At 32.9% G+C, this 10989-nt stretch overlaps 1 protein-coding gene across 1 annotated transcript; it reads left to right on the top strand.

The window, feature by feature from the left end:
- Positions 1-4992: 4992 nt before the first annotated feature.
- On the top strand, positions 4993-5946 carry LOC103608640 (olfactory receptor 8K3-like). Its single transcript, XM_008593049.1, has one exon. It carries the CDS (start codon positions 4993-4995, stop codon positions 5944-5946), a length of 954 nt encoding a protein of 317 aa, XP_008591271.1.
- The last annotated feature ends 5043 nt before the right edge of the window (positions 5947-10989 follow it).

Below are 10989 nucleotides of genomic sequence, written 5' to 3'. Positions count from 1 at the left end.
TAACTAGTAGTTTTTCTGGTAGGTATTCCAATTATTTAACAATGTCATCTTATCATTGTCTCTTATTTTCGTGCATCCATAGAGTTTCATTTGAGTCCATCTGTGGCCTTGTTTTACTAATACCATCCAAGACTGTGTTTGGCAGAGTGAAAATTCCCTTGAGAGCAGTCCCTGATGCATGAATTTGGGTAAATAATGTTACTTGGTAAGTGATTTCAGGAAGGATGAATGTGGAAAGGGTAAGTGAGATGAAGAAAGTATAAAGCTAATAAAGTGGGCAGCAAAGAATAGGTTACTGCTGTAAGCACTGGGATCCAATACCTTAAGATGTGTTCAGATGTCCTGCAGAAACCTCTTGGTGTTTTCCAAGGAAGGCCAGGGGAACTTTAATATTTATCCATTGGTTCCTCTCCCTTATTGTTTGAATGTTGCTTGACACCTTAAGTCCAGGCTCTTCTAAGCTGCCTTGCCTAAGGTCTGAGCAAGCTCTCTAGACACTTTGCCTTCAGGAAAATAAAGAAAGCACTTGATGTGCAAAGCGGCTAGCATACCATCAGAAGTCTACCATGTCTGCAGGCCAAGTCAGACGTGGGCACAAATGATGAGATGAGGAGACAGATCGTTTGGTACAGTGATATTTGCAATAAGAAGGAATGACAAAGTTCAAGTAAAATACTAGACATTTTGAACATGGCTAACATGTTTACCACACCACAATAATAGGATGCCTTTGTCCCTACTATTTTTTGTATTAAATTTACACTTGTTTTCATTTTGATGGTGAGGCTCAGGGTTTGGAAGTAACTCCTAACATATCCCTAATGGGGGTAAAACTGAGTTTAAATTCAGTACAATTAAAAGACCAGGGAGATTTAATCTTTGGAAGAATTATAAATTAGATATATGTATTCTGTTCCAATATGCATGAACTTGCTACACCTTACACACTTTATCGTTCTAGGCTTGAGTGTTCTCTTTCTGTTCATATAATATATGTAAATGCCTTAACAGACGGTTTAATCTGACTCACTTTTCATCAAGTGATTCAGTAGCCCTGGATCAGAAACTTGGGTCAAAGATCAAACAATTTTTTAAAAGATTCTGCTACAACCCCAGTTACCAAGGATTTTAAGTGTTCTGTGCCAGGAACTGAAGGAAGAGACCAAATATTCAAGTACATTTCTTAGTTTGTCTCACACACACCTTAAACACTTTCTAGTTTTGCTCTTCTAAGTTCCCTTTCCTGCCTTATAATGTACCTATATGCATTTAGAACATTTTTCATCCTGATTTTTTTTTTTTTAATTTATACAAATCACAAGTGAATAGAGAAAAGTATTTTGGGAGAGTGGAAAGAAGAGAGTAGGAGAATTTCCCGTATCTCTTCCCAGGTCTCAGTCACATGGCACAGGCACACACAAATCATATATCTCAACCCATAGGAATTCGCCCAGGTATTTGAGAATCTAGCATAATGTGATATAATTATATTGAGGAAATACAGGTTAAGTAAAATCGGCAAGAATTATCACAAATCACATATAGTGGCTTTGGGATTGACCTTGAGCCCCATGCTTAAGAGTATAACACTGTACATCTTTTATGAAGTTACATCAATTTAGTATTTGCCTAGAAGGATTTGCCAAGTTGCACATTTTTTGGATTTCAAAGTTGTAATTTGGAAAGATTTGTACCAATTTGATATCTTCCACAAATTCTCCTTTACTGCAGCTATTGTTTCTCTAATGAGACAATATGGTACATTTTTCATAATAAAGATTAGAAATATAAACAAGAGCTCGTTGAAATCAGCATCAGCTGTGTTACATCAGAAAAATATGGGTGTTTGTTCTTTTGTTTTGTAATTTTTTAATAATTGATATGTGTATGTATTTCTGCTGAGGCTAACTCAGGCAGAGATGGCTGAAGCCAATGTATTTTTTACAGCTAAAGATTCCTCTCCCTTTTTTGAGTGGCAGCACAATGTTCTCAGTTTAACAGACCCTTTTCTCATAGTTGAGGCTATTTGCAAAATTCTATAAAATACTTAGTAGAGATATTTTTTAAAAAAAATTGTATGGGGAGAGTATCCTTAGGCTTCAAGTCCATTCCCCAATTCTTGGTGGAGCTCTGGAGTTTGTTTTTCCACCAGATAAGAGTAAGGCTTGTTGTTCAGTTTTCCTATTTTTGTCCTAGTCAGTGCTGGGCCAGTGATAGGGGGAAGGGAACCTAAAACTCAGTCGAGTTTCAGAAGAACTGCAGAGATTTGTAAAATTAAAATGCAGTAGGTGTTGGGATGAAAAGATTTGCCAAGCTGTTCAAACTTCTGTAGACAATTTCTTTATCTTGACATAATTTTTTGTAAGTTAAGATATCAGCCTTTACAATTTTGTTGTTGTTGTTGCTGTTTTCTTGTTGTGTTTTTTACTTTTTATAAGTATTTTTTTTTAACATTGTGAGTAGATTTTTGAGTAGAGTAGATTTTCTGGGCAGGTGTATTTTGCCTAATTAACCTAGAACGTCTATTCTTTTTGTTGCTGTTGTTGGTGGTGGTGTTTATTGTCATTTAGTGACATGCAGAGGTTCACATTATTAAGGCTACAACAGTTTTACACTTTTTTTTAAGTCTTGATCTATCTAGGGTTGATTTTTATATGGATTAACTGAACATCCAATTTCATGATCTTCTATTTGGAAAATTCTCTCCAGCATTTCTTATTGAATAGACTATTTGCCATACATGATGCCCGTGTCTACACCAGGGTTCTGTATAATCATTTGTCTTTATCTGATTTCCCTATTCTGTTCCATTGATTATTTGTCCATTCTTGTGTCAATTTCACGTTGTGTCAATAACTCTAGCTTTATTATTCTTAATATCTGGTAGCTCAGGTTATTTTCAAGAGTGTCTTGCTTATTTTTTATCACTTACATTTACCGTATACATATTAGAATCAGTATCAAATTCTACAAAATACCCTGATAAGATTTTGATTGGAAACGCAAGAGGCAAATAGATCATTTTGGACAAAATTGGAAGTTTAATAATATTGAGCAATGCGACTCAGGAACATACTATTTCTATTAATATATTTAGGACTTCTGTAATATTTTCCAATAAAGTTCTAATTTTATTCTCTTAAGAATATGTTCAGTCTAATTTTAATAAGATTCTACCAGGTTGTGAAATTTCCCTTCTATTCTAATTTTTTATTGTTTTGACGATTCTTAACGATGTTATTTCTTCAGTTCTTCAAATATCCATTTTTTTTTTCAAATCAATCAGATAATATTGTAAATTGTATTTATAGATTTTCCAGAATTAAATTTCTCAGCCAAACATGAGATTAAAACAACTTGAATGTAGTGAATTATAGTTCTTAAACTTTTTAAATATTGATATCAATGACATATTGGTATTGTTTAGGATTTTATATCAATATACCTATAATGGTGGTTGTAAAATACTTTTTTTATTATATCATATTTTTTTGGAAATCCATGTTTTGCTGGTCTTCTAGAGTGAATCACATTGTAGTAATCATTTGTTAAGACTCTAGAACAGTTTGTGCAGAACGTAGATAACCATTTTTCATGAAAGCTTGTAAGTACATGCCTTTAAAAGAATTTGAAGGGGAAAAGAGTTAGAAAAGCAGAAGCAGAATAATTGCAATCTTCAAATTAGAGTTGTTAATTCAAAATATTTGAGGTATACTTGATTGAAAGTGAAATAAAGATAGAAGAAAATAAAATATAGTAAATATACTCCATTCCTATAAATGCCATGTCCAATTGGCTTGATGGATCAAATAATTATTTGCCTTGCTCATATTGTATTTTCTTAAATAAGAAAAATTTGAGTATATCAGATTAATCATATAATACCTAGTTCTATTGCTCCCTATTACTTTCCTTTTATTTCATCTATATACTACAAAAATTGATAGTTTCCCCACCCCTTTTAGCATTTCCAACTGGAGATTTATATTTCTCATGTAGGATAGGTATATTTGTAGTAGATTACTTGATCATTTGAAGTGGTAAGTTAACAAATATGTTTAAATAAATTGTTACTTATCTTAAAAAGTGCTATAAAAACACATCATTTAAATGCACATTAAACACATCTCTTTAGAGATATTATTGCTAAGGTCAAACCAAATGTGGGAATACCTGCTAGTCATTCATTGTCAGACTGCAGACTGAATAAACTATAGACATGTGACTTACATGATCTTTAACATATAAAAAAATCAGAAAGGTTTCACTGAAGTGTTGAAGTTTGGATACATTGCTCTAGGGGAAAAGAATGATGTGTTATGTAGAGTGGGGATGTTGGGAACTCCTACAACAAAGCTAAATGACTTCCTATCATTACAAAACACCATTAAACAATGTTTAAAATGCATAAAAGCACAGTGGAGTGAGAATACAATATTAAAGATCAAATGGATAGTGGAATGAGAACAACATTCAGACATACAGAAGTACAATGAGAAGAGAAGTAAATAAAAGTCTGTTAAATGAATTAGAAGTGGTTTCCTTCAGGGATTGAGAATGACACTTCAGGGGTGAAAAGGAGAGGTCAGTTTTTTTTAATTATAATTTCCTCTAAGAATTGGATATGGTTTATCAAATTAAATGTAGTCTTCAATGAAAAAAAATTGAACATTTATCAGGATTTGTACTCTAGACCAAACTTTTTGTAATCATATATTGTTGACAGAATAAGAAAGAAACTATACACCTTGTAATGATGACCTTTATATGACACAAATATAAAATGGCTGTTACATAGCTTATGTTGTAATGGTTTCTAAATTTGGTTATAGGTTCAATGGCAAGGTCAGTCATGTCTTAAATTGCTTTATCTGAAAAAAAAAAGACACATCTTAAATGTAATGGTTTGAATACTACAATTTTAATAGGTGATATCTCCTGAAACCTAATGACTTTGTATTCTTCTCAGAGTAAGTTTAATTAATGGCCTGGATGGATGAACACAATACAACACTGCTGAACGATTTCATTCTCGTGGGAATCACAGACCGTCCTGAGCTGCAGGCTCCCTTCTTTGGGCTGTTCCTCATCATCTATGTAACAGCAATGGTGGGCAACTTGGGCATGATCATCCTCACTAAGATCGACGACAGGCTACAGACACCCATGTACTTTTTTCTCAGACATCTGGCTTTCATTGATCTTGGCTATTCAACAGCTGTGGGACCCAAAATGTTGGTAAATTTTGTAGCAAACCTAAATACAATCCCCTATAATTGGTGTGCTGCACAGCTAGCTTTCTTCATCATGTTCATCATTAGTGAACTTTTTGTTCTGTCGGCAATGGCCTATGACCGGTATGTGGCCATCTGTAACCCTCTGCTTTACACAGTTGTCATGTCACGAAGACTATGCCGGGTACTCGTGGCAGTCCCCTATCTCTACAGTGCCTTTCTCTCACTGATAACCACCATAAAAATTTTTATTTCACCCTTCTGTGGCTATAATGTCATTAGTCATTTCTACTGTGACAGTCTTCCCTTGTTGACATTGCTATGCTCAGGCACACGTGAAATTGAGCTGATAATATTGATCTTTTCAGCATTTAACTTGGTTTCATCTCTTCTGATAGTCCTTGTGTCCTACGTACTGATCCTTGTGGCCATCTTCAGGATGAACTCTGCAGAGGGCAGGTGCAAGGCCTTCTCCACCTGTGGATCTCACCTGACTGTCGTAGTTATATTATACGGGACTCTGTTCTTTATGTATGTGCAACCCAAGTCCAGTCACTCCTTTGATACTGATAAAATGGCCTCTGTATTTTACACTGTGATAATACCCATGCTCAATCCCATGATCTACAGCTTGAGGAACAAAGAGGTCCAAGGAGCCCTACGCAGGATACGGAGAAATCTGTTCAAACTTCCTATTGGAAGTTCAATGTAGAATGTATGTACAATAAACTATGTTATAGACCATTGTTTATTATATATGGTAAGACTTTAGGAAGCATTAATGTGTAAAACACATGGGAAACTAGAAACATTTTCCTTGTTTTCAGTATAAAGATGTTCAAGTGCTAATCATCCTTTTGATCTCCACTTTGATTTGTTCCTTGTTCAGTATAAGTGCCTGAAGTCTGGATCACTGTTCTTACATTGCCAAACACTAATGTTAAAATTAAAGGGAAGCCTTTTACTATCCATCACTTATTAAAGGCATTCTTGTATCCTCATTTTTTTTTCATTAAAGACATTCTTGTATCTTTAGAAATATTTTTTCTTCGGGTCTTACGTACTTTTTAAATACCACTGGAATGCTGACATATAGAAGAATGGCAGTTATTGTTTTATGTGATGGACAAAAATAATGCAACACAATAACTGCCTTAATGACACTTTAACTCTATCTCCCATGTGCCAGGTGGCATCTCAGATTGCTGTTAAAATATGATATTGATCCTTCTATCTCTTTATAATATATATGTATTATATAGACATACATTATATTATAATATCTATGCATGTGCACGCTTGGGTACAAAAATAAAAGCATAACTATATTCAAGGAAAATTATTGTGTACATAAGCATCAAAAAATCTACAACTAAAACTTTAGAAATAATAAATGAAATTTGCAAGGTTGGAAGATATATGGTCATCATATAAAATATCAATTATTTTGCTATGTACTATCCAGAAACAAGTGAAAATTAAATTTAAAAATATCACTTATACTAGCAACCAAAACTGCAAAAAACTATGTGAAAATTCTAATGAACAATTTGCATGGCTTCACTGCAATGAACTACAAAAATATTAGCAAATTATTAAAGACGGTTCTTATTCATAAAGTCTTTTCCCAGTCCTATTTCCTGAAGTGTTTCCCCTGTCTTTTCCTTCAATAGTTATATAGTTTCTGGTCTTTTATTCATGTCTCTAATACATTTTGAGTTGATTTTGGCATATGATGAAGGTTTAGTTCTGGTTTCATTCTTCTTTTTTTTTTTTTCTATGTCTGGGTAATTGTCATTGATATTCTGATGGGGACTGCATTGAATTTGAAGATACATGAGTTGGAAGAAACGAGTGTAAAGAAGTTGGTTCTCCCTAAATTTTCTTATAAATTTTATTTAGTAACAATCAAAATTCCCAAGCATTTTTAAACATTTGCATCAATAACACAATTTAGGTTGAAATGTTAAGTATCTAGAATATCCAAGGCAATATCTTAGAAGAAGAATTTGAAGAACTTCCAATACAGTTGTGAATACTATAAATAAATCTTCATTATATTAAAAATTGTGACATCAGTTCATGCACAGATACAAAAATAAAATAAACAAAAACAAAATCCAGAAAGACTCCCGTGTATAATTTCACTTTATTTAAAAGAAAATTTCACTGCAATGTAACAAGGAAAGAATGGATTTTTCAGTAAAATTGACCCAGTTAGATTAGGTTTACTATGTAAAACAATGAAACCTATCCATTTACTTTCATAACATACAAAAATTAATTCATGATAAGTATGTTATGTAATGCATGTTAAATAGCCTATTTAGCCATGTCACAATGTATACCCAAGCCAAAACCTCATGTTGCATACCATAAATATGTAGTTTTTTTGTCAGTTAAAAAATTAAATATTTTAAAAAATTAAAATTCAAAAATTATTCGAGATTTATTATGAATATAAATACAAATGCTAGAACCACAAGGTTTCTAGAAAGTAACATATTATCTTCATGATTTAGGTTAAGGCAAGATTTCTTAAACAGGATGCAAAAAATAATACCAAAATTATAGTTAAATAGCACTCTATTCAAAAACAAAGCAAAACAAAACAAAACTAAACTCTAATGTATCAATGTACACTATAGGAGAGTGAAAAGGCAATCAGTATGTATATAACTAACAAAGCACTGATATCATTAATGAAAGAGAAACACAAAACAAAACACAGAGTCTAACACATAAAATTACTATAATATAGTGTTAGACCTCTCGCAGTGTAACAGAGATAAAAAAAGATTACTCAAAACAACATAAATGCAATGACAATCTTGAAGGGACTGCACCTCAGCAACTCCTCTGTTAGAAGGAGAAACTGGCTAGCAGCCCTGAGTCAGTTTTTGTTTCCATTTTTATTGAAAAGTCACGGAAATTATGCGGGGGGAAAAAAAACAGACCGTTAATCAATAATAGTAAGAACATACAGAAATTGGCTATTTAATAATCTCCATCTGAGCATGCATGGTTCAAAATAGTTTAAACAATATACCATCAAAAGAGTCATAAAATTAAGCTAGGTGACATGCAAAAAAAACAATGAAAATGAAAGTGCCTGAATTTTTGAGAAACTCACGGAAACAGCTTAAAGCAAAATTTCCTGATTCTTAGTGATGTTGAGCAGTTTTTCATGTGTCTGGCCATTTATATATTTCTTTTGAGAAATGACTATTCAGCTCCTTTGCCCAATTTTTAATTGGGTTACTTACTTGTATTTTTCCTGTTAAGTTGTTTGAGTTCCTTATATATCCTAGATATTAATCCCTTGTCGGATGCATAGTCTACAAATATTTTCTCCCACTCTGTAGGTTGTCTTTTCTCTCTGTTCACTGTTTCTTTTGCTGTGCAGAAGAGTTTTAGTTTGATATAATCCCATTTGTTTATTTTTTCTTTTGTTGCCTGTGCTTTTGGGGTCTTGTTAAAGTCTTTGCCCGGCCTTGCTTCCCAAAGTGTTTCTCCTGTGCTTTCTTTTAGAAGTTTCATAGCTTTGGGTCTTATATGTAAGTCTTGAATCCATTTTGAGTTGATTTTGGTGTATGGGGAGAGGTACAGGTTGAATTTCATTCTTCTACATACGGATGTCCAGTTTTCCTAGCACCGTTTCTTGAAGAGGCAGTCTTTTAACCACTGTATGTTCTTGTTGCTTTTGTCAAAGATCAGTTGGCTGTTAAGTTTGTGGGTTGATTTCTGGATTCTCTATTCTGTTGCATTTGTCTGAGTGTCTGCTTTTATGCCAGTACTATGCTGTGTTGGTCACTAGAGCTTTATAGTACAATTTGAAGTCAGGTCATGTTACACCTCTGGCCTTATTTTTTGTTGCTCAGGATTGCTGTGGTTACTCATGGCTTTTTGTTGTTGTTGTTGTTGTTGTTGTTCCATGTGAATGTTAGCATTGTTTTTTTCTGTTTCTGTGTATAATGTCATTGATATTCTGATGGGGATTGCATTGAATATGAAGATCCATGGTTTGGAAGAAATGAATGTAAAGAAGTTGGTTCTCCCTAAATTTTCTTATGTTTCTGTTTCTGGGTAGAATTCCATCGATATTCCATGTCTGTGGGTAGGAAGACTCAATATTGTCAAGATGTCAGTTATTCCCAAATTGATGTATAGATACAATCACAGTCTAAGTCTCTCTTTTTCCTTTTGGGACATTGAAAGCTGATTGCAAATTTCATTCAGAAAAGTAGCAAAGATAATTATGAAGGAAAAGAAGAGTTGAAGGAGTTACACTCTCAGTTGCTATGAGCTGTTATGAAGCTCTAATAAGAAAAAAAACATGGTAATTTCCTAAAGACAAACAGACTGATGCATGGAACAGAGTGGTGATTAAAGAAATAGATCCATGCACATAGTATCATGTGATTTATAGAAAGGCATCCCAGTTTTCAAAAAAGGGAAAGGTAATCTCTTTGATAAATTGTACTGAGTAATTTGAATATTTCTTCAGAAAAGAAAAAAATAATCTGGACACCTACCTTACACACTTTTCAGAATCAATTCCTTGGAGACCTAAACATGAAATATAAACGTAGGATATGTCTTTGTGATATTGATGTATACACACAATTTTAAACAGAATATGCATAGAATCAACTAGATAAGATTAAAGATTTTTTGGAATATTTTACAAAGTTTTGTTTACCAAAATTAACAGTGTCAAAAGGGCAACACTTACACTGGGAGAGGATATTTTTATCAGACCAACATACCAACATAATCAGACATATATATTTGATAGAGGAATTACGATGTAAATATAAAAACAATTCTTACAAAACAATAAATAACTGTCATAAAACCCAAAAGAAAGATGGACAGAAGACACAAATGAGCACTTTCCAATTGAAAACATATCAATAGTTATTAAATAATTTTAAAGNTCTATCTATTAAAAAAGTGAAAAAAAGGGCAAAAGACATGAACAAATCCTTCACACACACACAAAAGATGTAAATACAGTCAAAAGATAGATAAATTTGTAAAAACCATTTATCATTAGACAAATGCAAGTTAAGAGCATACTGTTATATCACTACACACTAATCACAAAGGCTAATATTCAAAAGTCTGTTTTGGGGGGCAACGAAGAAATAAAACTTCTTTGTTAGAAGATGACATGATGGTCTCTGTAGAAAATCCAAAAGAACTGATAAAAATATCTTTTGGAAATAATAAGCAGTATAGCAAGGTTGCAGAACACAAGTTTAACATGCAAGCATCGTATTGTTCCCATATATCAGTAATGAACAAGTGGAATTTGAAATTAAAAGTAATTGTGTTTACATTTATTTTAGCACCCACAAAAATGAAATGCTTTGGTACAAATATAACAATATCTGTGCAATATCTATGTGAAGAAAGCCACAAAACTATTATGAAAGAAATCAATTAACTAAGTATATAGAGAAATATTCCATGTCCATGGATAGGAAAGACTCAGTATTGTCAAGATGTCAGATATTCCCAAATTGATCTATAGATACAATCCCAGTCTAAGTCTCTCTTTTTCCTTTTGGAACTTTGAAAGCTGATTATAAATTTTATTCAGAAAAGTAGCAAAGAAATTATGAAGGAAAACAAGAGTTGAAGGAGTTTCACTCTCAGATGGAATGACCTATTATGAAGCTCTAGTAAGAAAGAAAACATGGTAAATTCCTAATGACAGATTGATTGATGGAACAGAGTAGTGATTAAA

This window comes from Galeopterus variegatus, unplaced genomic scaffold (genome assembly GCF_000696425.1).
Source record: "Galeopterus variegatus unplaced genomic scaffold, G_variegatus-3.0.2 Scaffold8657, whole genome shotgun sequence".
Lineage (NCBI taxonomy): Eukaryota > Metazoa > Chordata > Mammalia > Dermoptera > Cynocephalidae > Galeopterus > Galeopterus variegatus.
Note: the sequence above shows the minus strand (reverse complement) of the source record. Positions and strands in the feature narration are given on the sequence as shown.

Coding starts and splice junctions, on each gene's coding strand:
- LOC103608640 (XM_008593049.1), top strand. CDS start 4,993: ATGGATGAACACAATACAACACTGCTGAACGATTTCATTCTCGTGGGA.